Source organism: Amphiura filiformis, chromosome 4 (genome assembly GCF_039555335.1).
Source record: "Amphiura filiformis chromosome 4, Afil_fr2py, whole genome shotgun sequence".
Classification (NCBI taxonomy): Eukaryota; Metazoa; Echinodermata; class Ophiuroidea; order Amphilepidida; family Amphiuridae; genus Amphiura; species Amphiura filiformis.
The window spans coordinates 37,018,176-37,045,803 of record NC_092631.1 but is presented as its reverse complement, the minus strand read 5'-3'; the positions used below and the strand labels follow the sequence as shown (position 1 = coordinate 37,045,803).

Below are 27,628 nucleotides of genomic sequence, written 5' to 3'. Positions count from 1 at the left end.
CACGTCAAAAGAGAGATGGGCACTCCAGCTTGTGACTAGCGGCATGAACCTTAACCCCAGGAGGGGAGGGGTGGCGCATATGTAGGGCTGTTAAGACCCCTTTTTTAACACCGCTGTCACCCAAAGACCCTGTATGTTTTCAATGATCACATGCTCTGTCACCCAAAGACCCATATTTTCCTTTTTGATCTGTCACTAAAGACCCTTATATTTCCCTTTGAACAGCAATGGTTGATCACTGATTTTGTTACTTCTTTTGAAATTAAAAAGCCATCTAAAACTAGAAATTCAATTTTTAAGGTTTCTTTTGGCTCTCACCTAATGCCCCCTAATTTTAGATCCAAACGGTTCGTCTCTCACTCAATGGCCCCATATTTTGTACATTTTGCTCTCACCGAATGCCAAAAATCATGCTCTCACCCAATGACCCATATTTTTCATATTTTGCTCTCACCTAATGTCCCTTACTGTGGAAGTGCCAGCCTTACACCTATTTCCATTTCATATTGAACTTCCCCCAGGACCTACCCCCACTATAATTCTTGTTGCATCATACTTTACATCCCCTCTAACTTTAAATCATGTGGTAAATGAGGCCTCCGATTTTGCCTGGCACCATAAAATAATATAGGTAATAGATTCATATTTTTATGTTTGAGCTCCATTCAATGGAGAATAAACAGGAAAATCCAATCTGAAAACATACGCTTGAAAAACAATACCCTGGAAGTTGCAATTGTGTCTCTAATGTCAATGACAAAAAAGGCAGATTTTCTGCAACTGAAAAAGCCTACACAAAACTAATAATGTATAAAGATGAATAGCTGAATAATATTTTTATTATAGGCTAATTGTTGACATGATGGAACTTCTCATTTGTTGATGGCAACGGAAAAAACCCTGTTCTACGGGCGGATGAACCTTTCAAGTAGGTTCCGTCGGTCAGGCTTTTTTTTTTCAAATGACCCAAAAATCACAAAAATCTGCAAATATTTTGCAGTTTGGGAAAATTCAAAAAAAAAAAAATTTGTTCATGAAATTTGTTCTCCCAATTTCTTCAAAAACTGGGTTGGTCAGGCCCGTAGAACAGGTTTTTTTTTTTTTGTCGCCTAATGATCAAATTTAAATTCTCATTCTTTTCAGCTCAATATGGCTTCGTGTTCAAATAGGTCAAAGAGTAGCCTCCTGCAAGACATGCTTCAACAGCTTACATGCAGCATATGTCGGGATCGCTACAAGATTCCTAAAACCGTCACCCCATGTCTACATACATTTTGCAAAAAATGCCTTCAACAAACTATAGACAGTACTGCAACCACACATGGAGTTACAGGGAAGTTTAGATGTCCAAAATGTCATGGGAATGTAAAGTTTCACTCTCCCGATTTAAAAACAAAGAAAACAGCAGCCGGAAAACAATTTAAGACTAATTATGCTATTCAAAGTCAACTTGATACAATCAAGAGCAAGATGGCCAACGGATGCTCAAACCACACCGGTGAAATGCTCATGTTTTATTGTACCAGCTGTAAACAAGCCATCTGTCAAGTTTGTCTTCTGAACGATCACTTGCCATCTAACAGACACAAACTGTCATCAATAGAAGAAGAGGCACAGAGATTAAAGAATATCCATAAACACATTTACAAAAATATTCAAAAAAGATGTGCTGACAACAACATGATCTTCTCACAACAAAATCAGACACAACAGACAAAGCTCAGAGAAATTAAAACAAGTGCAGAAAGATTTATCAAGATATTGGATTCTACTAGACAACAGATGTCACAATTCATGCAGGAGATAGAAGACCGTCAAAAACAGTCAACAGAAATTGCGGTCAACATCGGCAAATACCAAGATGACAGTGACAAGCTGAAAGAATTGATGGAAGGTGATGACTTGCAGCTTGTACTGAGTCAGAAATGTGCATCTGATTTAATTACAAAACTAATTCAAACACCTCCCATTAGAATTCCAACACAATGCCAATCTGCAGAACAAGTAGCGGACATTGTTTTGAGCCATTCTGATCAGTTAAGACAACTGGCAGTGGATCAGCATTGGAAGTATAACAACAGGGAGTCAAAAGAAACACAAACGGTAAGTGCTCAATTAGGGACGCACCATTTGATACTCAGGGGGGGTAGGAAGTTGGGGTCGGGGAAGAAATTTTTTTTTGCCATGGCGCGAAGTTTTTTTTTTTCACATCAAGGCGGGAAGTTTTTTTTTTTTTAATTTCATGCATTATACACAGTTAGGTGGGGAAGGTTTTTTTTTTTTTTTAGTGTTGGTGGGGAAAGTTTTTTTTTGCTCATGTAGTGGGTGAAGTTTTTTTTTTTTTTTTTACTTCCTACCCCCACCCTGAGAATCTAATGGTGCGTCCCTTAATAGGCTTCAACATAAAAAGTACCAAGTTTTGAGATAATTTCTTTAAAATATCAAGAGCTATCTTAGAACCACCGAACCAATACTAGACTTGTTTGTACTCATTTTAATGCATTTTTCAAGCTGCTTTCAAATATGGTCATGAAAATTTACAAGTCTGAAATATTGAACTAAAAATCTTCCAACTTGCTTTTTTTATCAACTTTTCCCCCAAATTATGGGGCAATTTCCAAAAATTTTGGTTACAGTGTAGTGAAATTAGGCTTAATTTTCCACAAAAATTGAGAAAATTTATAAAAAAGGACCCATCCATATACCAAAATTGGCCTAGAAAAAGCGATAATCTGCAGCTGTTTCTATCTTTTGATGCAACTAATCCTGGTGATGCACCCTACACTTTGTACAGGGTTGCACAATGTGTCATGGTGCAGCAAGCGTGATGGATGGTCAGTAATAATTAAGTTGACAATCAACTCAGTGATTCCTCTAACAATACATGAAATACAATACAAAGGTTAAACGTTTTGTGAAATTGACCCAGTTTAGATAAATAGTGGGTTTTTTTTAAGTATAGATTTGATGTTTGTCTTGTAAACAGGGTGATACTGAAGACAAGATGTGTACCTGTTTATGCCCCATTTGTAAATTACCAGAAGATGGTCGTGACATGGTGGGTTGTGATGCCTGCGATACTTGGTATCATTGGTAAGTAATTAATATTAATTTTAATTAATATTAGCCTATGTGTACATCCATATCAAAAGGATGCACTTGTTGGCTGCTACATGCGTCTCTTTCCACATAATTGCTAAGAATAAATACCAAGCTAATCTCAAGTGGAGGTCACTTCAAATCAAACCTATGTCATATGGTTTAGGAATGTTCTCTGTATTCCTAATCCATATGACTTGGGAATGATTTGAAGCAACCTCCACTTGAGATGAGTTTGGTATTCATTCCCAACTATTATGTAAAAAAGCACATATGTAGCAGCCTACAAGTGCATCCTTTGATATGGCTGTACACATAATATCCTTTCAGTGAGCCTACATTAATCCTAAAATAACTCTATAAAGCAAAACCAGGGTGAGAGGTCCTGGGGTCCAAACCCCGGAGGGAAACTCAAACTTCTTTGTTCATCTTCTATCGTTTTTCATTCCTTCTTTCCTTTACAATAGCCAAAAACTACTTTTAGCATTAGGGTTAAAATAATATTGATTATAAAAAAGAACAATGATATTTATGAATGGTGTGTGTATGTATGGTGTATGTGATGGACAACTCTCAAATTATGTAGGGTCAGGCAGGGGCAAGTTGGTAATATTTGGGCACCAAGACAATTTTAAAGGGCACCTAGGCAAGTCTCAGAAATGTAAAACTACAATACATTCATGATATGTATACAAAATATAAATTGAAAGATAGAGTTAAGGGATCTAAAATGAGCGTTTATTGCATTTCGACAGTATTTTTTGTGGGACATCAGAGCACCTCAGACCTATCGAATTGCATTCTGAATACGAAGCATGTCTTTCTGATATGAAATAATTTTCATTTTTTTAAAATCACAATATAATACAAATTTTATGACAAATTATAAAAATTTGATATTTTTCAAATTTTTGATATATAACAGTCCTTGAAGTAAATTATATAAATCTAATGATATATTCTTAAAGTGTATGTAGCAGGGAGGAAAAGCCGACGGTCAATTGAAAATTTTGACCTTTCATATTGAAGATATGGATTTTTTCCCAAAAGACCTTATTTTTGTTTGGTGTTTTGGGGAAAAAAATCCATATCTTCAATACGAAAGGTCAAAATTTTCAATTGATCGTCGGCTTTTTATCCCACCTACATACACTTTAAGTATAAATCATCAGAAGTACTGTTAAATATCAAAAATATCAATTTTTAATGATTTGCCATAAAATGTGTATTAAATTGCAAATTTCAAAAATCAAAATTATTTGATATCAGAATGACATTCTTCGATTCAGAATGCAATTCGATATGTCTGATGTGCTCTAATGTCCCAAAATAAATACTGTCCAAACGCTCATACCCCAGCCCTTAAGGAATCTAAGACAAAGAAAGTCACACACAAAAAAAATAACAAAGTAATTGTTTGCATTATTTTTGGGACATAGTACAAAGAAATACAATTTGGTCTAGAAACTCAATTCTAGAGATTTTTTTTACGATATCATTATCAGACCTTCAATTTATGACTAATTATTACTTTTTTAGTAAAAAAAACTTGCCTACATTTCAAAAAGAAGACCCTTTCGAAACTTATCAAATATATTACAATTTGAGTGTTCTTGCCAGTTAGGTATAACTAAAGGATTAGGATTGTGGTATGTTTTATTTGGCAAATTGGGGTATTTTTGGACACTAAAATAATGCTCATTTTCCAAAATTATCCTTCTGTTTTACTTCTGTTTTTTCTTTTTTGTATAATTTGCTTCTCCTATCTGTCATGGACATCTCTGCCTGTACTTACTTTTATCATATATTTGTATTTTCATCAACACAGGTCATGTGTAGGCATAGAGGAGGAACCCATAGAGGACAAGTGGTATTGCATGCAATGTATAAATCGACAACAAGAAACAACCAAAATCAAAGAAGAAATAGAAACAAACTGATGACTTAACACTGCCATCAAATCACAGATGAACAAAGTGTGCCATCAGGAAGCAGGGGGCACCGACCATGATTGGGGGGGGCACCAGATCTGATTGTGGGGGCACAAGCCGTTTTTCGGCAATTTTCCTATGGGATTTTTTTAAATTTCAGATCAATTGGGGGCCCGCCCCCCCCCCCCCACTGTGCGCCTATTACACTACGCTACTGTCAGGAAGCAGCATCATTGACTTACATTCTTATTTGCAGCATAATTATACCCTATATTGACTGTAGAAACTGTGACATGATATTAATATAAATTTTATATAAATAAATAACCTTTTTATTTATCAAAATGACAGTGGTGGTGCCATGAGTAGCATATTCCCTTCCCCATACACCCTAAATAAAGTTGGAGAGACTGGATAGCCGAAGGTCAAAAGTGCTTTCATCATCAACATTGAAATGGGGGAGAGGGGTGGTGATTTACAATATTTTCCTTGATTGTAGAAACACTATCCAGGAGACAGGGACATCCTCAGTTCTTGTGCATCCACAATTACACCTAGATTTCTCATGTGTCCTCATTTGCTGGTGCTTACCAAACCACCCCCAGTGGCGTACCGTGGCCACCCCTATCCCGGGGGGCTGAAGAAAATCAAATTTTGCCGCCCCTTCCTCAACAGCCCGAAAAGGTTGACCCAATTTTTTTCCCGGTGGTTTGAAAAAGAGAAGAGTAAAAAAAATAAAAGGATTTTAGGTGCTAGTGCCCTAAAAGCAATATATGGTACTACTTTTTTTTTTAAATTTATGCTCTTTCAAAATTTTCCGCCCTTTTATCTTTAGTAATTCTTTTTGCCGCCCTTCTTCTTTCGCCTTCTTTTTGCCGCCCATTCATCATCCGCCGCCCCTTCGTTTTTGCCGCCCCCTACTACTCAAAGCCCCCCCCCCCAAAATACACGCATGACCCCCACACATGCGTTTGTAACTAGCAAACATCACACATGAGAAATCTTCTGTATTGCAGATTGCCGACGTACGCCGTTTCTGGACAGTGTTTCTAGATTTTTTTGTCAGAGGTGGCCAGTCTGTGGTAAGGGGCAGCCAGGAAAAGAAATCATATTTTGTAATATATAATTTTATTATTTAGTTATATTAGATCCATTATTCAAAAGTGTGTGATATTGTTTGTTGGAATCTTTATCTGTGCTTCAATATATAATTAGCCTTTTCAAGATATGGCGAACATAATAGGATGGCCCTGCACAAAGTGGGTAAAGGCTTTTGAATTTGCCGGGTTTTTCCCAGATTGAATACTGCCCTTCTATTGTGTACCCCATACTTCGAGAAGGTTAATTCTAATACAATGCATGAACAAATGCTTGTAGGTAATTCTGACATGTTATGATAGAATTCAGAGTTCGTATGTTCTAAGTAAATTCTTTCATTAAAAAAACTCAATTTCTGATAGAGCGTTGAACTTGTGAAAGGTGACCCGTTCCCCCTGGCCTTGCATAACAAAGCTACTCCATTTTATGGTATAATAACAAAAGCAGTAAAGATTGAATGAGATTGACTTACATAACATGGTGAAATACAAAACTTACAGTAAATGGGTAACAAAATTGTTTATGTACTTTTGTGAAAATTATCTTTCAAAGGAATTTTGCATGCCAGCAACCATTCCCTTTTAATGGGAATTTTATATTTGATTGCCTGTGCTACATACACTATTGAAAAATGTTTATATTTTAAGGATTGAACACACACAAAAACAAAAACAAGGGCATAATATAATTTTAGAATTTTAATTATTAAAATAATTATGATCAAAAAAAAAAAATACATGCAGTTATGGTCATGGTTTTATGTGTATACTTTTGTAAATTATTATAAGTTCATAGTTGGGGGATTTCCACCACACAGCTCTGCACTCAATTGTACCTATAAATAGCATACTTGCCCTGTTGAAATTGGCAACTCTCCAACTGTACATGCAACTCATGCAATGATCCAAGTATACCCTATGCATGCTGATCGCAATGAGATTTAACATTTGCTTGATGATAAGCTACGATAAATATATGTTTCACAACCGGCAGAATTGGTCAGTTCACCATCTTGTTATATGACGTGGCATTGGCATACTAAAGTGAACTATAGTGAATTAAATGTAAGTTTATATACTAACATTAACTTTAATGAATAATAATAATAATTAAATGCGCATCCATAGCAACAATGTATTACATAGGTGCTAAACATTAAACATTGTTACAGATCGTATAGCTTTTATGCAGTGTAGTTTATATAGGCTATATACATTGCATGGTTGAAATAATTTATAGGAAGCTGCAGGTGGTTGGATTGCAGTTGTGGTGTCTTTGTAATTAAAGACCAACAAACAAGGATGCTGACACCTGAAATTATCTGAGTAATTGAGAACACCCATCATACTAGGATGTCCGTGGTTCCCTGTACATGTATCTTAACCATCATATAATAAAATATTTGTGCATTAGATGTGTCAACATTTTGGTATAAACATGCATTACTTTGTACAATTTCACTCCCAATTAACAAGTAATACAAATTTTGATAACCTATAAAATGGTTGGAGATAGTAAAAAAATCCAAGCAATCCACGGCTTGAAGCCTGGCTTCGGGTGTGCAATGTCCTTGGTTAGAAAGCAAAAAGTTGACAGGTCATCATATGCAGGTCTTTACAAGCAAATAATACTAGGAGGAACACTACACATAAAAATGAATATAGAATTAAAATCTGTTTTAAACATGAGAAATGTGGTGTCTGAGCTCCTTGGAAATGGCAAATTAAAAGGAAAGAGCAGAGCTTAATGATGTAGTACCGTGGGCTTTAATAAATCCCCTGGAAATTTGCACTCTAATTTCAATGATTCAATTTCTGCATGCAACTGAAAAGCCTTCATAAATCTGATTGGGGCCAAAGGAGGCATTTTTGAAAATTGAGTTACTATAATTATAACCTTATACAACCATATAAGCTATCATCTACTGAAAACACCGAAGGTCTATCATACATGGTTCTTAAGTTATGAAATTTTGCGATGTCTATTTTCTTATATGTTTTATTGTTTTTTACTCCATATTTTTGCCTTTATCTCAATTTCAAATTTGCTGCATTTGGCCCCCAAGGACCAGATTGTGTCACATATAGATTGAACCTAAAAGCAAATACATTGAAGGTATTTATATTTATATCATTGTTTTAAATGTGATCAAACTCTTTTTTTTCAGCTCATAAAATGGCTTCAGGTGGAAATATATCAAAGAAGAATAGCCTCCTTCAAGACATGTCTCAACAGCTTACATGCAGTATATGCCTAGATCACTACAAGATTCCTAAAACTCTTCCTTGTTTGCATACATTTTGCCAAGAATGCCTACAAGAAACCATAGACAGTACTGCTACATCTAATGGGGTTATAGGGAAGTTTCCATGCCCAAAATGTCGTGAAAATGTTGAGTTTGACTGTCCTGACTTACCAACAAAGAAAAACGCAGCAGAAAAACAATTTCGAACAAATTTTGATCTTCAAAGTCACCTAGAAATTATCAACAATAAGATTGCCAGTGGCTGCCCTGAGCACAAAGGTGAAATGCTGATGCTTTTCTGCCACACCTGTGATCAACTCATCTGCCAGCTTTTCTACTCTTAAAGAAGAAGCAGAGCGTACTCGTGCTCAATTTGAAAGTGAGCGCGAGGAAATCAATGTAAAACTCATTGTCACATTGTCAGAAGCATTGTCACAACATAAGCGACATTTAGCACAACTTGGGGAAATCAAAAACAATGCCGATGAAATGATTGAATGCCTTGATTCTTGTAAAGCTGAGATAAAAGATTTTATCTATGATGTAGGGCAGAAGGAACAAAACTCCAAAGAAAATATAAAGGTCATCCAAGAATATCAAGAAAGGAATGAGAGACTAATTCAACTGATGAGTGGAATGGATGACTTGCAAATTTTACAAGAAAGAGAGACAGTGTCAGTCTTACTTGAAGACCTTCAGGATGCAAATGTACCGACCACAGAAACACTACCTTCAGAGGACCACTTGGCTCAAATATTTGAGCGCTTTTCATGCAGTATAAAGGATATAGTACATCAAGAGCATAAAAAGGTAACAAATATGCCACAAAGGACCTCAGATACTAAAATATTGACACCACTGACCTCTATACATGCATGGATAGCGGGCTCCCACGTAATAGGTTAGCCGACGATTGAAACCACTGACTATGGCTTTTTGCCCTCACCAATATGGTAGAAGGTCATCAGTGGAGTTATGTAAAGCTATCCATCAGTGGAGCTTCTGCAACCCCTACGCAGAACTTCTGATAGTGGATTAACTGCGCACGGTGGACGCAATGAATCCACTGATGGATTTTCTGCGCACGTGCGCTGAAACTACCCTCCGTATATAGGCGCCGGTGGAGTATTTCTGCTCACGGTCGCAGGGAATCCACAGTCGGATTTTCGGCGCACATGGGCTGAAACTCCCCTCCACACTTAGACGCCTGTGGAGTATTTCTGCGCACGGTCGCAGGGAATCCACAGTCGGACTTTCGGCGCACATGCGCTGAAACTCCCCTCCGTATATAGCGCCGGTGGAGTATTTCTGCGCACAGTCGCAAGGAATCCACTGACGGATTTTTGGCGCACGTGCGCTGAAACTCCCCTCTGTATATAGCTCCGGTGGAGTAATTCTGCGCACGGTCGCAGGGAATCCACCGACGGATTTTCGGCGAACGTGCGCTGAAACTCCCCTCCGTATATACGCGCCGGTGGAGTATATCTGCGCACGGTCGCAGGGAATCCAGGCGCACGTTTTTCTTGAATTATTATGATTTAATATTGGCCTACCCTAGCATGTTTCATAAGAGATAAGAAAAAGAGTAAGAAAGGGTAAGAAGTAAGAAATATTATTTAGGCCTATATTTTAGAGTCAGAAGTTACGGTTCTGCGCATCAAATATCTCATGTTTAAAAAGAATAACTTAGACAGTATGAAATGTATAATTATATTTTTAGAGTCAGAACGGTGGAGTAATTCTGCACACGGTCACAGAGTATCCACTGACGGATTTTAGGCACACGTTTTAATCCTCTCATGAATTGTTATGATTTAATATTGGCCTACCTGGAATGTTTCATAAGAGATAAGAAAAAGGGTAGAAAGTAAGAAATTTTATTTAGGCCTATATCTAATTTAGAGTAAGAAGTTACGGTTCTGCGCATCAAATGTCTCATTCCATGTTTTAAAAAAATAACTTAGAAAGTAAGAAATATTATTTATTATTTCAGAGTCAAAACGGTGGAGTAGGCTGCGCACGGTCGCAGGGAATCCACTGACGAATTCTCGGCGCATGTGCGCGCAGCGATCAGAATCTTGGTTAAAAATCAAGTTACCTCCAACACGGAATAAAGCAATTCCTATCGTGGTAACTTCCGGGGTAACTTGATCGCTTACCAAGATTCAGCTTTCTGCTACATGCGCAGAAACTCCCCTCCGTATAGCGCCGGTGGAGTAATTCTGCGCACGGTCGCAGGAACAGATTTTCGGTGCACGATATAATCTGAGACGAATATATCTATATAGGCCTACCCTAGTATTAAAATATTACTTTCGGCGCATGTACACTAATTATTTATTATACACTTTTTTTCCATTTATTATATTTCTTGTATCTTATCATTATTATTATTGTTATTATTAGTAGTAGTAGTGGTACCTATAATTATTATATTGAAAATTTTGCATGTCGTTCGAAGACCTAATATCAGTGAAGATAATAATTTGGTGTAATTATTTTATATCATGGTAATTAGCTTATTTTACGAATACACACACTTGAAGAGAACAACTCGCCGTATGATTATGAGCTTTGTCATATGTCGTGGTTTGTTTCATGTCGCACCGCCTATTGTATGTTATTTGGGATTATGCTAAAACAAGTCTATGTAATCCGGTAAGTATAGATTTGAGGTTTGTTTCATTATTTGGGATTATGCTAACATAGCCATACTTCACTGTCGTAGTTTCGGCACCTTGGGCAGAAACTCAACTCCGTATTATTCATATTCATTCATATGTTATTTCATCAATCATCAACATCAAATTATACATTATAATTTTATATGATATATGACTTCTTTATGAATTAATATACCCTAGAATTTATCATAAGAGATAAGAAAAAAAGTAGAAAGTAAGATTTTTAGTTATTTTGCGCACGGAAACACAGGAATCCACTGTCGGACTTACGGCGCACGTGTGCTGAAACTCCCCTCCGTATATACTACGGTGGAGTAATTCTGCGCATGGTCGCAGGGAATCCTCTGGCGGACTTTCAGCGCACATCCGCTGAAACTCCCCACCGATATAAGCGCCGGTGGAGTATTTCTGCGCACGGTCGCAGGGAATCCAATGTCGGACTTTCGGCGCACGATGTAATCCTCTGTTGAATTCTTATGAATCAATATAGGCGTACCCTAGAATTTTTCATAAGAGATTAGGAAAAAAACCAAAATAGGCGTAGGCCTATATTTAGGCCTACCATTCTTCTTACATGTTTCTTCTTACATGAAATTTGAAGAAAAATGTTTAAAACACGATTTTTTGACATTATGCAAAGTATTTATCGATTTTATTGGTCATTTTACCTTTAGCCAAAATAATGAGGTAAAACTAGAAAACCATCAGGTTTTAATCAAATTTTAGTATAATTAAGCACTCCGGGATTATTCTTTTATAGGGTATATTGTCAAGAATAAATTAAGAAAATAACAATTACCTATAATTATATATTAAGGGATCTAAAATGAGCGTTTATTGCGTTTCGACAGTATTTTTTGTGGTACATGAGAGCACCTCAGACCTATCGAATTGCATTCTGAATACGAAGCATGTCTTTCTGATATCAAATAATTTTCATTTTTTGAAAATCACAATATAATACAAATTTTATGACAAATTATAAAAATTTGATATTTTTCAAATTTTGATATATAACAGTCCTCAAGTAAATTATATAAACCTAATGATATATTCTTAAAGTGTATGTAGCAGGGAGGAAAAGCCAATGGTCAATTGAAATTTTGACCTTTCATATTGAAGATATGGATTTTTTCCCAAAAAGACCTAATTTTTTTGGTGTTTTGGGAAAAAATCCATATCTTCAATACTGAAAGGTCAAAATTTTCAATTGATCGTCGGCTTTTCATCCCACCTACATACACTTTAAGTATAAATCATCAGATTTATAAAGTTTACTTCAAGTACTGTTAAATATCAAAAATATCAATTTTTAATGATTTGCCATAAAATGTGTATTAAATTGCTAATTTCAAAAAATCAAAATTATTTGATATCAGAATGACATTCTTCAGATTCAGAATGCAATTCGATATGTCTGATGTGCTCTGATGTCCCAAAATAAATACTGTCCAAACGTTCATACCCCAGCCCTTTAAGCATTCGTAAAATGAACATCATAAAACTGAACATATCATCAAAGCTAAATTAAACAACTGGTATTAAAGACTAACTTTTAGCAGTGGCGGTACTACAGGGGGACCGCTCCCAATATTTTTCTCCCCCCAGTTTCCCCTTGTAGGAAACCAGAATTTTGAATTTTGTGGCAATTTTGCTCAAAATTTGTTGACTTTGCCCCAATAAATCCTGGTAGTAGTAGGCCTATGTCGGGAAATAGGATTCAACTCAGTACTAAACGACTGGTAGTAAAGACTAAGTATTGCGCATGAGATGGTGATGCAGTTGGCAGCTTATTAAAGCCTTGGAAAATTAATTGGTTGAAAGCGTTCCAGCTAGATTTTTTTCTTGGTTATGGTTATAATTCCATTAAAAGAAACAATATTAACCTATAAACTTATGAACCCTTCCTTCCTTCCTCAGACATGCCAACTTTGAAATCCAGATTTCCGTACTCAGAAGAACAAAAATCCGTATTTTGCACCCTAAAACCGTATTTTTTAAATATGTACCTTTTCCATACCTGCCAACCCCAGAAACCCCAAAAGTAGAACACATAATTGCGAGGGAGCACTTGTGCGACCGAGCACTTAACGGGCGGGGTCCAGGGGCCCACCTTACAAACTTGCAATCAAATTTGGCAATACCAAAGAACTATAATATTCCATCAAAGTAATAAATCAATACAGAAAGATGCTTCCTTTACGAGTTATCACTCATTGAAAGTGCTACTTTGCTATACTTTACATGGAAAGCGGCCATCTTAAAGTCGTCATATTTCCTTAATTGCATGACTGATCAAGTTGATTTTCGGATATGTGATGCACAGTTAAAAATTAATCATTAACAGATTTGGTGACCTCAGTCGACTTTTGACCTTGTATGTGACCTTTGACCATACAAAATTGGATAAAGTATGTAGACCAAACAAATTGATATATTTCTGGAAACATTGGGTTTTGTTACTTCTAATGTTAAAAAGCATGCTTTAAAACTTTCAAGTTCAGAAAATCATTGATCATCATCATCATCATCATCATCATTATAGTATCAATCGGTAGGTATGCCTAGCCTAACATCGGGTTTTGTTCATGTTTTCCAAAAAAAATTTAACAGTTTAATGCTAATGTCAATTAGAAGACTGTGGGTATAGCAGTTGTCTATGCATGGTTAAAGAAAAATATTAAAAATATTAATGTGCCACTGCATGCACCATTGAGAAAACAAAGTAGGAAAGCATCTTGCAGGCTTATTCTTTTGCAGACCTAAATAGTTTTAAAACTAAATACCTCCAGAAGAATAGCATGTGTAGCAGTTAGATGAAGATGTTTAATAAAAAATATTAATGTGCATGAAAAATCCGCAAGTCAGGAGAAAATTATTTCGGAAACCATCTTGTAGGCCTATAAATATTTCTTTAATGTGCATGCATCGTGCGAAAGTCGGAAGTAAAAGGAGGTCGGAAACCTTCTTGTAGGCTTATTCTTTTGCACCAATAGAGCTAAATACCTTCAGAAGACATAGCATTAGGTGGTTAATAAAAAATATTAATGTGCATGAAAAATCTGCAAGTCAGAAGAAAATTATTTCGGAAAGCATCTTGTAGGCCTATTAATAATAATTTTTTAATGTGCATGCATCATCGAAAGTCGAGAGAAAAACGATGTTGGCAACCACTTTAACAGACCAAGAAAGTGGTCAAATGATACCAGTAATTCAGTCGGTAGTCTAATCTTGCAGCTGTTCATCTTTTTAAGACACAACATTTTATTATTTTGGTCAAGATTCTGGAATTCATTCCCTCCCTCCCTCCCTCCCTCCCTCTTTCTTTATTTCTTTCTTTCTTTCAGAATGAATGAATGAATGAATGAATGTGTTATTGAATGCTGTTCATCTTTTAAGACACAACATTTTATTATTTTGGTCAAGATTCTGGAATTCCCTCCCTCCCTCCCTCTTTCTTTCTTTCTTTCTTTCTTTCTTTCAGAATGAATGAATGAATGAATGAATGAATGAATGAATGAATGAATGAATGAATGAATGAATGAATGTGTTATTGAATACGGGTTCCCTGTGTAGGATTAGGTGAGGTTATCCGTGTTCATAAGCTGCATATCCTATCAACAACTGCTATACCTTGTTTAGGCGTGCCGTCCAAAGACTTCAGCAATATATTGCTGAAGTCTTCAGTTACTTCAGCAATTTTGGATCCGCAAAATTCAAGTCTAGCTTCCTCAAAAATGGTCTATCACTACTCCATACATATAGTTGAGGCATCCTCAACCATTAATTTCCCGCAAGACATACAAAATCGATTAGCTAAACAGCTGAAGTATCGCCTTTGTTATCAACTCATCATAAATTACGATGATTTAGTTGTGTATCGATTGAGTGAGTTGAAGAAGAAATTGAATCTATTGACTTCTTATCTACTATTTCCATGCTTTAACTAAAATTAGAATTACAACATTTTGATTATTGTAGTAACCAATTATTTTACAGATAGTGTGATTGTAAATAAAAAAGTGTATCATAATATCTGATTATACCAATGTTTATTATGAACATGAAATTAAGGCCTATACCGTTTTTTTTTTTACCACGGCCTTTAATCTAATGCCTTTTTAATGATTTTATTACGATATTTAAATACCGGTACCCAATTTCGCTGATTTAGTAGATTTTTATGTTTAATTTAATGGGAAATGGTCACTAGCTAACTAGTTCTAAAATAACGATAAGGGGGCCTAAATTTTATATATGACAATCAGTATGCTAAGAAAATCAGTATGCTAAGAAAATTAGTATGCTAAGTACTGATATTAAACATGTTAAAGATCGAGGAAGGTGGTGAAGTAGGATAAATTAAATCACATAAGAAACGAAGAATATAATAAACTTAAAAATGAACTGAGCACGCACAACTTTTCTTCTTTCTGGCAATGGTTCTACTTTCAAAGTAATGATAATTACGATGTTAAATATTTTCTAATGATGGAAAACATATATATTATTGATAGAACGTTAGGTTACATTTTTGATAAATTCAGTAAAAGTTATATCAAGCGCGCTTGGAAATTAAGAACAGAAATAATTAACTCAAGCAAGTATTATGAAGTTGACACTTATTCATGAATGGCCTAAATGTACATAAATATCTTTGATATGTTTAAACTTTTTATGTACTGTAATATTGATGTGGACGCACCATCGGGTAGATGAGTGCCACTGTTGTAAAAGTGAAGATTCCAAATAAATCTATCTAATCTACATATCAATTTATCATTTTAGTTTTTACTCCCTTCTTATTTAGCATAACATTTAGCTAACTCTTATTATTTTTAGTATTTCATATTTACTTGTCAATTCAGTTTGTTATTTTTATTCAATACTTTGTTAACCCAATTACTTGATTATTTTATAATTATTATAAAATCTACCGGAGTTAGATCAACTTTGTTAAAACGTTTTTGTATTTATTACTATTTTTATACCAACTTTTATTTATGAACAGTTTAGGCCTCATTTATATTGGTAACTTGTATTCAGCGGCAACCGCAAAACATCATCCCAATTAATCCCCTATTAATAGATGTTCGATTGACAAGTCACTTTTAATGGGATCAGAAAAGTTGTGTAAATAATCGATGAGTAATTTATAACTTGAAATGAGATTGATACATTGTACTTATTGGTCAGTTGACTGTTTTATGTTTCTTAGGTGGGGTAAGGGGGTTGTGTGTGTATATAGGGGGACTGGGGGAGGGTTAGTAATTATTAGCTTCCGATTATTTTAAAAGTATCAAAAATAATAAGGCAAAGTAAAAAATTATTCCCGATTAGTGTGATACCAAAATCATGGCAAAAAGAGGCGATTTGAACAAAAGTTCGAGGGCATTTTAGTTTTGTGCGAGTGTTGATAATTATTTGTTTTTATCACTTTGATATGTCTGCGAAAATTTAAAAAAATCGGGTCTTAACTGCCAAGCCCGATAATTTAGATTTTTAAAATACATTATATTTTAAAGTTTCAAATGAACATTTCAGGAATCTATCTCTATAATTAAAATAATTGTACAAGTGTGAAATGAATAATCAAAACTCAATAAACCAGAGAAGATTCATCTTCTCTGCTAAAACATATCAAATTTGATTGTTCATGGTTTTTATCGCCAAATTTATTTTCGTTTGTGTATAAACATTTCTAGTATTATGTTCACAACATTGTGTAAATAAACATAACCTCTTGCGTGTATTTCCCGGGTGTAATTATTGTGTAGGGCCTATGGGTATTCGAACTGCATCAAAAACGCAATCGGCCTATTTTTCCATTTGTTAGAAGTGATAAGTGATCAACAACAAAAAGATACCACGATTGCGCTTGACAAACCCTCATTTAATAATTTCTTTAAATAGAACCGAGTTGCAAATATATCCTGACAGAATATAGTGCGTGTTTGGTCAAGAAAATATACATCCCAAATTAGCAACAAAAAAAAAGGTTTAGTTAGTAATAATAAAACTCTGTTTGGCCGTCACACAGGCCTACTGTAACTAACGGTATTGATTTCCGTCTCGCTATTTGCTTTTGGCAATCCTGTGGTCATATTTCGATAAGTGGCACTTAACTATGATCGATTTTTCTTACAAGTCAAGTCTTGCGGGCAACTGCGGCATCCTCGCCGGATCCGCAGTTTTATCATATTGATCAAAGGGCGGGCGAGTTAGCGCAGCGGTAATTCCCTCGCTTTGCACCACTGAGGTCCCGGGTTCAAGCCCAAGGGCCCAAGGACTCATGTGCACTTGGTTTATCCCGATTCCATGCTCGCTCTCGCAGGTTTTCTCCGGGATCTCCGGTTTCCTCCTGTATCGCAAAAAATCGGTGATTAGTTGTTTGTTATCAAAAACTTCCTTCACCCAATGGAATTTGGGGAGCTGCACGGATAATTGGTGGATGTTACAATCTAAATGCGGATAGGTATGCGCCGTTCGGCAGCAACCTAGTTGATGCGATCTGATTGTGATGATTCACCATTGCAGCGAAATTACAGCGCTTTGAGTCCTCTAAGATCTGGAGAAAGGCGCTTTATAAATCCAAAATTTATTTTTATTTTATTTATCACTGTGGAATACATTATTTGGTTCCTCAATATTTCTTTCTCACTGCCTCAGTAGATTGCTGAAGTTAACTGAGGACTTCAGCAATATATTGCTGAAGTCTTTGGACGGCACGCCTTAGGACTTTCAAAAGAAGTACCTGCATGGGGCGAACTTCGCTATTCCGAAGGTTCGCTGTTCCGAAGGTTCACTATTCCGAAGGTTCACTTTTCCAAAAATTTAAAAGGTTCTCTATTACGGAGGTTCTCTATTCCGAAAACAGAAAAAGTTCTCTATTCCAAATATGAAAAGGGGTTCTCTATTCCGAATATGTAAAAATGGGTTCTTTATTCCGAAAACGAAAGAAGGTTCTTTATTCCGATATAAGCCACCGTGTTCTCTACTCCGAAAATAAAAAAGGTTCTCTAAGCCGAATATGAAAAAAGGGTTCTCCATCCGAAATCTGGGGCCCGTGACCTTTGACCTCTGGGTCCCACATGGTTACAGAGATATTTTCATTTGAAAATTGGCAGCCTGCCATTTTGGCCAAAATCGTCAAAAATAAAAATAGATGGGCCATAGTGCAACTAACCATCCATTCTATGGAGCTAAAACTTGAAATTTCAGCTTTTTAAGCCTCAATTAATTTACCCCAACATAAAATGAGAGCCAATTTGATGGGGGTAAGGTTTAAACTTCCATTTTTAGTGATTTGACATGGAATGGCCCTAAGCTATCATTTGTAATTTTCATTGCAATTATTCAGAAGGGCAGTGGTGAGCAAGAAGATGGGAACAAAGAGAGTGAGGGAGGAGGTGAGGCAGATGACCATGACCATGGAAGTTATTGTAGATACAGAGGTTACCGCCGCTACAGACGACTAAGACCAAATAAGGAGGGTGAAGGAGAGGAAGAGCATGATGGAAAAAACAATGAGGATGGTGGAGAAGGAGAAAGGGTTCCCCGCCGGCGATACCGTCGGCGAAGACCTCGCATCAGAGAAGAAAAGGGTGAGGATGATGAGAACATCTTATCCTAACAAAGTAATATTTAATAATGCTGGTGATATTTTCAGAGCAGTTGTCGATACATTTCCTCTGAACAAGCATCATTACAACTTGGTAAACATTTCTGTTACAATTAAGGCAGGTCGGAGGGAGCATGACCTAGCAAGGCATTTGCACTCAAATATTGAGACAAATAAAGCTGACACACAAGAGGAATGGTATAGGTTCTATTATAAAGACTTGTCATTTCCACCCACATGCATGATTTTGCTCGTGAAGAGAAGATGCAACAGACTGCAGCGTCTGTTCATCTCTTGTGTCTGATTAGAGCGCTGACATATTGGAAAATGTTGCCAATCAATATTCATGAGAGTGTACATTCAACATCAATGTTTTCGACAATGGGAGACTGGTGTTTGTCAGATGTGAAATACATCAGACTGGGCGTTTTAATTTTGTAATGCATAAAGACTTTGTATTGGCATCATTGAATGGCTGCCTAGGGCTGTTATGTGTTTAGTTAAATAATTATTATTACATTTATTTATTCATGCTTTCTTTTCCTTTTTCTGCACTTATTCTTTCTTAGGCCTACTTTTGTTTTTCAATTTTAAACAATCTTCAATGCACAGACATAATATGACTGCCTGCATGACTCTACACTTGGGCAAACACCTCATTCATGCACATTGGATTTTGAGTATAATCAAGTAGGGCCTATATTGTTTTGCAGATTTCATTTTACCAACTAAGCATACTGCTGCTAACCATACAGCATGTTTTATTTTGAACAAGATCCTACCCACACGCTTAACGTTGCGCGCCAATACGCAAGGGCTAACCCTTAAAAAGGATCTTGCAAATTATAGTAGCTAAAATATATAGAAGCTACCTGTAAGTATGAAATCCCCCCAGACTTTATCCTTAAAAATAGTTTCTTTATTTCTGAACATATTCTTTTTTTTCCCCTTTTTACAGATCAATGAAATACTCTTCATAAAACCTAGTCCTAGTGCAAAGGTACACCTGCAAACTGCAAGGTACATACAGAAGTTGCCTCAGGAAAACCAGTTGACACTGGAAAAATAAAACAAGATGAAATCAGCAAACATGTGAAATGAGACGTGCTGCAATATAGCACATGTGAAACTGTAACTGTATATCATTGGTCATTTGTGATGAAAGTAGAAATTCCACTTTATACCAGCATGTCCATGTCGTGCTCATCAAAGAGGTGCATGCTTTTCACAGGATTCGATTCTGAGATTCAATTTATGACTGTTCGAGCATAGATTCCAAGTGTCCACTAATCTCCACTATGTCCACTAAACACAGTTAAGGGCCATACATACATATTCTGAATATTCGATGTAGAATATTCAACAATTATTTGTTCAATCTATTTCAATTCATTTTATCTTCTAACCAATGTGTTAATATATCTTCTATTTTATCTTCTAACCAATGGTGGAAATATATCACGAAAAAACTAATTAATTTACATTAAGTTGCAGTGATTTTTCGTGTTGCCACATGGCTTTTGTAAGATGCGCTAGACCAGGCCTTCTCAACTGGCAACATGCTTGCCATTTGTGGCAAGCTAAATCATCCTAGTGAGAGTGCCAAAAAATGTTGACACATACATTGGGGAGGGGGCACTGCCACCTAGACCCTGCAGGTCATTGCCCTTGGACCCCAGCAGTGTAAGTTGCTCCGCTCTCACAGATAATGGTGCTTCTAATTTTATAAGTTGCCTAATAGGGACTAACCCAAGAAATTGCATTTTTACTTCTCTGAAAGAAAAGATATTTCGGTAGTGTAAGGGCTCGAATAGTAACATGTTCACATATTTTTTTATGGGACCTGAGAGCTCATCAGACATATTAAATTGCATTTTGAATATGGGGAATGTCCTTTTTATGGCAAATGATTAAAAACTGATATTTTTAAATTTAACAGCCCTCAAAGTTAATTGTATAATTCTAATGATATGTATTTAAAGTGCATGTAGCTGGGATGAAAAGCTGTCCATCATATGACAATTTTGACCTTTCTTATTGAAGATATGAAGATATCAATTTTTTCCCCAAACACCAAAAAAATGTGGTCTTTTTGGGAAAAAATGTATATCTTCAATATGAAAGGTTCAAATTTTCAACTGATGGTCATGCAGCTTTACCTCCCAGCTACATACACTTTTTGTACATATCACTAGATTTATGAAGCTTACTTTGAGGACTGTTAAAAATCAAAAATATCAAATATTAATAATTTGCCATAAAATTTGTATTATATCGCTAAATTTCAAAAATTATTTGATATCAGAAGGACATTCCTCATACAGAATGCAATTCGATATGTCTGATGTGCTCTCAGGTCCCACAAAAAATACTGTGCAATCATTGCTATCCGATTCCTTAAGGTCTGCTGAATGTAAATATATCATGAAGTTATTTTCAAAATTAATTGTGAATGTTATATTCCAAAGTGACAAATTTGACCAGTTTGTAGCTCCATAACAATAAAACTCCATCAAATTTCACACACATGAAAGTTTGGTCTTTTGCAAGTTTTGTACGCATTGAAACGCATATATATTTTAAGATTTCCATTTCCAAGCTTAAGTTTGAAGCAATTTTGCATATAAAGGTGTTAATTACCTTTTTTTCAGCAAGAATATAGTTTATTTATATTATAATATTTCAAAATGATGACCAATGAATATAAACTACCGTAAAATGGGGTAACTTCGGTCAGCGGGGTAACTTTGGTCGGTCAAATATATTTTTTAAATGGTCATATTTTCAGTACAGCAATATTGTTTTTAGTCATATTTGGTGTCAATTTGTTAAGAAATATGTTTGGAAGAAATAATAGTCGGGAAAAAAAAAAAAAAATCAGCATTTTTTTACATTTTTTCAGAAAAAATTAAAATCGATATTTGTGAGCAAGGATGTGTGTTTGATTAATTTTGCAAGGTGTCAAATGTCACAAAAAACAACAACTTGCCCATATTCAGCGAAGATCAATTTTTTTGATTTTTTTTTTTCATGGAATGTAATACTGTGACCAAAGTTGCCCCAAAGGCAGGGTAACGTTGGTCAGGTCATTTTGAACCCCTAGGGCACCCTTACAAAATTATTACAAAATCTTTTTCAACTTCAAGGTGTAGAAGGGAACCCTAATGTCACAAAAAAGAGTTAATTAGAAATATAATTGGTTTTGTTTGGAAGCAGTAGTTTAAAAACTCTGAAAGGTGCCCAAAGTTACCCCATTTTACGGTAATTTGGATTAATTTTGAATAAAAAGGTATCCATACTATCTCAAATACACATGGTATTAAGTATCATTTTTATTAACAAGAATTAGTAAAGAAAATATAGTTCATGGATAATATTTCAAAATGATGACCACTGAATATGAACTAGCTTGAGAAAAGAGAGTAGCTAAAGTTGGGTTACATTTTTGAGACACCCTGGTTAAGGTATCCTGGATTTATATTTACCTATCTATAACATTTTGGACTTGGTCCTCAAATATCAATTTGATAAAAGTGTGTATTGGGCTATTCCAGTTGAAATCCACACTACCCCCGTAGAAGATTTTGGAAATATTTTCCACAGGGGAGTATGTTTTTCAAATGTAATTGGTCAGTGTTAATCATTTTGAAACTCATAGTACTCCTCCTTCTGTATTATGGCTTTACCTACATCTTCCACAACTGGAGTGAGTGTTTCAAATGGAAGTTACCCAATTGTCTATTCTATTCAAAGCTTAAACTCCCTCTGTGGAAGACTTTAGCTACATCTTCCACAGGGGTAGTGTGGATTTTAAATGGAACGTGATAACTAAATTTTGCCATATAAAATTATAAAATTATGTGATTATATTATCACATGTACATTATCCGCAGTCTTTATGCATTCAGCATCTTCATTTTCAATTTTCCAGGGTATTTTGTTATCCTGTGGTTTCTTCTTCTCCTCTTTCACTTGAGCTTCTCCATGAAAAAAATACTTGATTTAAATAAGAAGCACATATTTTTGGTGTATGTTCTGATGTGCTGGTGCTAAACCACGCATTCTCAACTAGCAGCACACTTACCATTTGTGGCATTTCAAATCATTCCTAGTGGAGGGCACCAACAAATGCAGAGTTAAAAACAATATTATGTTGGGATGGAAGTAGGAAATATTTAATCCTCTGCTGGGAGACATGTTTTTATCCGAATCGATTATACTAGAATATGCGCCCATCAAAACTCAAAACCTACCCCATCAGACCATTGTACCTGGATGGACCCCATCAAAATGAAAAACAATAAAACCCTTAAAAATTCATGGAACTTAATTGAAAGTTTGGTCTTTTGCAAATATTTCCATTTTCAAGCTTAATTTGGATTCATTTTGCCAGGATAGAGTATTAACTATGTTTGATTAGAAGTACAAACCTTCCCCTTTCCTATTCCTAAGCTTCCCCATGTTGATATGACAAAAAAATAAAGATTACAATGCATGATAGTCAACTAAAGATATCGTTGTCCTATTGTAAACAAGTTGTAAACAAGTTATTAAAAAAATCAATCGTTGGGGGATTTCCACACTGCATAATTGTAGCTATAAATAGCATGCTGCCTTGATATTGAAATCTGGCAATTTTCCAACTGTACAGGCAATGCAAATCATGCAAGTATATTACATGTATGTATGCTTGTATGCTTTTATGCTTCCTGATCGCAATGGGAATTTAACATTTAATGTTTCACAACGGGCAGAATTTGTCAAATACATTTACTGGGCACCATAGTGAACCAACTGTAAGTACACTTATATTGACTTTAATAAATAATAATAATAATAATAATTAAATGTTAATACATAGCAGATGTATAACATATAATATATGTCTAGGTACTATTACATACACATTGTTACACAGTGAATAGTTTTCATGATAGTGCATGGTTGAAACAATTAGAACATTACAGGACCAGTGGCGTAGTGAGAGACATTGGGGGATATCGACCATGATGGGAGGGGGCACCAGGCTTGATAGGGAGTGTCAAGGGGGCAAAGCCAGAGGGCTTCTGCACATTTGGCACCACAGGAGAGGCCATTTCATGGGGGTAAAATGACAGTAAAATGGAGTACAACTTTTGTAAATGTTTCTTTACTTTTATTAAAGTTGTGTCAAACACAATCTCAAAAATACATTGTGTATGTAAGCATGGTAAGTATCACTGTAGATTTTTTTTCCCAATTTTTTTTTTAAAGTTTCGGTTTTGGAGCATCCCTGGACCTAGAGGTAATGCTAGGATCATTCATGGTGTCCATGGACCTAGAGGTAATGCTTGGATCATTCATGGTTGACCTACAAAACTCTGCATTTATCACTGCTGTTGTGTGTGCCTTGCTGCTTCGATTGATTAAGTACTGTCTAAGGTTCCCCGTATAACTCACTGATGCAATGCAGTCTCTATGTTTTTTATGTTGTTTCTCCCACCGAATCATATGCTTACGTCCGTATTGCATGTAGAACAGTGTGTGTAACTACTTCCTTTTGAAGACTTCCGAAATAAATGGCCATTCAGTAGTGAAACTGTCAAGGAATTTTGACTCTTACTTTGCGGGTTTCTTCTCTTAGGCCCTCCACTCGATGCCATTTTTGTTGTTGAAACACATTTGGGCGTGGCTCTGAATGAAAGAATAATCCCCGGACGTTTCTTTCGCCACGCGGAAACGGAAACCAATGAAACATTTGGGCGCTCACAGAGCAACATTTACCATCCCAAAAGTAGGATACATACAGTGTACTTTGTACGCTCGATCGACGCTATGATTATTAGTGTGGACTATGATTATTAGTATGAAATGAGACATACGACAACTAGGATTTTTTATTCTTTATTGAAATCCAGATGGTAACGGACGCGCAAAATAATTATTTATTATTTTAACAAAAATATCGGAAAATCAGGAGATTTGTGGACAAAATCGGGAGGTGGTGAGAAAATCAAGCGACTCCCGCCGAAATCGGGAGAGTTGGCATCTCTGAATTATGAACCGAGGAGGTAAAATTTTCAAACGGCCTGCCAAAAATTGCTTGCCTCCCCTCTCAGCCCACCAAAATTGCTTGCCCTCCCCTTGGCCTGCCAAAAAATCTTTTCCCCTTAATTGCACATGCCAAATTATTTTGTAAGCAGGAAAATTTGCATATCTAAGCGTTTGCGTACTGTTTTCTTATCCTTTCTAGAGCATTTTATGAATGTGTGCCAAAATTGCCCACCCCCTCTCTTGGCTTGTCAAAATTGCTTGCCCCTCCCTTGGCAGGCCAAATATTTCTTGCCCTCCTAATTTTACCCTCCTCCAGGGCTCGATCATTATTGCACAGCACCTAAAGACCTGCAAATGAGGATGCACACCTAAAAATAACTGACGACTGGTCCTCATTTGCAGCCAAATATAGTGGTGTGTGGCCGGGGGATTGGGTGTGTGTGTGCTATGGTAAAGATCTGCAAATGAGGAAAAAACAGACATACAGAAGGTGTTACATATGTCACCACCTGGGCCGTGGCACTCACATATATTGGAATGCATGCATCATCTGCCTGTCAATAGACCCCAGGGATAATAGACAAAGTTAATTTTGTTTAACTTTGTCTACTATATCCATGTGGTTTTGAATTTTTACTAGTGCAGTAACAGCATACACCATCATGGTTTACATACTACATTAGTTGGTGTGATCCGTGAGGAAATCACATCTTTGTGATCCGACCAGGTGCATCTTGTTCGCACTGAACAGGCGTAACTAGGTTGTTTTATATTCTATAATTTTCCTGGTGTGTTAACTGTGATTACATCTAGACACCAGTTTATTTTTGAATTTAAACGGGACCCTAATTTAATGCAAAAAACGCCAAAAAGAGATGCACATCAGTCATGACACGAGTGGCTTTTTACGCATCATTATTTGTTTTCAAAACACAGCTTCACAAATCGAAATTGGAAGGGTTTAGGCTATTTTGGACGCCTGTTTCAGAGAGCTTATTTATCGTTTAGGCAATCATTCCTTGTGATGGCTTAGTCTCTGGCCAGACTGTGTGTGGCTATCCAGAACAAACATGTTTGTAATAGGAACGCAATGCTTTGTAAGAGACTAGTGCTGGCTCTAAAAGTAAACACAATTAGCACTTGATAAAGTTTATAATGTTTGCGCTGGGTTAAGGGTGCATACCGATGCTATTAAAATAGCATCGGTAAATATGATAAGGCCGAGTAAAAATAAAACATGTTTCTCATCTCCTCCCGCTTCCTTTTTAGAGACCGCTTCAAATTTATTTCTTTTTTTTTAAATACCTACCAGAAGAATACAAAAACTGCTTCTTCTTTGAGGCCGCTGCAAATTAATTTAATTTCTTTAAATACCTAAACAATAAAAAAGTCCTTTTGCACCTATTTTTTCGATGAAACATTAAAATCCTCTTTTTTTTAAAAATCCAATATGACCAAACTTGGATATGACTCACACCGTTTGTTATTGTAATAGCATTAGTTGATATGATAAGGCCGAATAAAAAAATAAAACTGTTACTGGTCCCCGTCCGCTTCCTTTTTTGAGGCCGCTTCAAATTAATTTTTATTTATAAAATTCAGTTATAACATTATTTCTATTTATTAACATTTTGAAAAAAGATGTCGAGGAAGCTGAGATATTTTCTATTAATTAATTATTTTGTATTATTTTTAAATTGAGTCATAACTTTATTAATTTCTATTTTTTTTAAATTTTGAAAACATTTCTTGAAGGTTCTGTGATCATTAGAGGGTATACCAAGAGTTATATCTACCAGAAGAATAGAATTTAAGAAGAAGCTTTTTTCAGGTATTTTTATACGCTAAATACAGGGTCTAATAGGACCTATGGGTATTTGCACCTATATTTTATGACATACAAAGTTTTAAAAAAAAATTAAAAACCTTATCCTGTTTTCTTTTTCTGTTTTTTTTTAACCTGGACGAGAAACATGTTTTTACTCTCTGGGATAAACCTGACTTCAGTTGGTCACTGAACTGACATTGTAATGTCCATTTGCTCTAAAAAGTAAAACATTTCTATTAACATGATTAACATTCGGCAAATGTTCGGTTTCATATTCTTAATTTTGTCACAAAAACTTATTGCATGCTAACTTGCTCCATAAGATATTTACTGTTTGTAAATTATTAGTCTTTATTAATTGAATAATGACAAACAAGAAATGTCTTTAAAAAGACAATGCCACTGATGAAGACCATTGTTTCATAATTTACATTGGTAGTCCATGATATGCTGGTAATTTGTTTTATGTGTAAATTAATTTCCGGATGGGACATATGGGTATTTATTGGTAAATACCACAAAGAATATAGGAAATACAAAATTACTCTTAAAATGTGTGCTAAGCATATCTAATTCAGAATTGTATAACAAAAATCTCCATGCATATCAATCCAAGCAAGTTTCCTGATAATCCGACAATCAATATTCAATTGACCTCAGATAACCTGGAAAATGTTCCCCACTGAAAGATGATAACACCCACCAAGTTTCATTACCGTCCAACAATCCAACAGCAGACCTCAGATGACCTTGACATGGCCTTGAATATGTTTGGCGCTTCATGGTGATCACATCCACCATATTTCATGAAATGCTCAATTAACCACATATGACCTTGACATGACTTTAGCAAAAAAAAATCATGAAAATGTGAAATGTGTATAATGATATACATGTACACTTAAAGTCTGCACAAAAAGAAACGCAGTTGTTATAAAAACGACTGTAGCTTCAGAACTAATAATTGTTTTCACAATATTTCAACATAAAAGGAAGGATGATTTATTTACGCGCATTTTGATACCCGATTTGTCTAATTTTGATCAATATCAACTATACAGCGGTGTTTTAAAAGAGAAATACCCAAAT

The 27,628-nt window shown here is 35.6% G+C and overlaps 3 protein-coding genes across 3 annotated transcripts in view; 2 read left to right on the top strand and 1 right to left on the bottom strand.

The window, feature by feature from the left end:
- The window catches only part of LOC140150179 (dynein heavy chain domain-containing protein 1-like), an 87,642-nt gene that overhangs the window by 2,075 nt on the left and 57,939 nt on the right, over positions 1-27,628 (bottom strand). The gene's annotated exons all lie outside the window — the stretch shown is intronic.
- On the top strand, positions 1,143-5,039 carry LOC140149551 (uncharacterized). Its single transcript, XM_072171630.1, has 3 exons — positions 1,143-2,103; positions 2,987-3,093; positions 4,928-5,039. The coding sequence occupies exons 1-3, from the start codon at positions 1,150-1,152 to the stop codon at positions 5,037-5,039; spliced, it is 1,173 nt and encodes a 390-aa protein (XP_072027731.1). The 5' UTR covers positions 1,143-1,149.
- The window catches only part of LOC140150847 (uncharacterized), a 38,001-nt gene continuing 19,082 nt past the window's right edge, over positions 8,710-27,628 (top strand). Inside the window, exons 1-2 of the mRNA XM_072172994.1 lie at positions 8,710-9,183; positions 18,418-18,661. Coding sequence (XP_072029095.1) covers positions 8,863-9,183; positions 18,418-18,661 — 565 coding nt within the window. The 5' untranslated portion in view covers positions 8,710-8,862. The remainder of the gene's footprint in view (positions 9,184-18,417; positions 18,662-27,628) is intronic.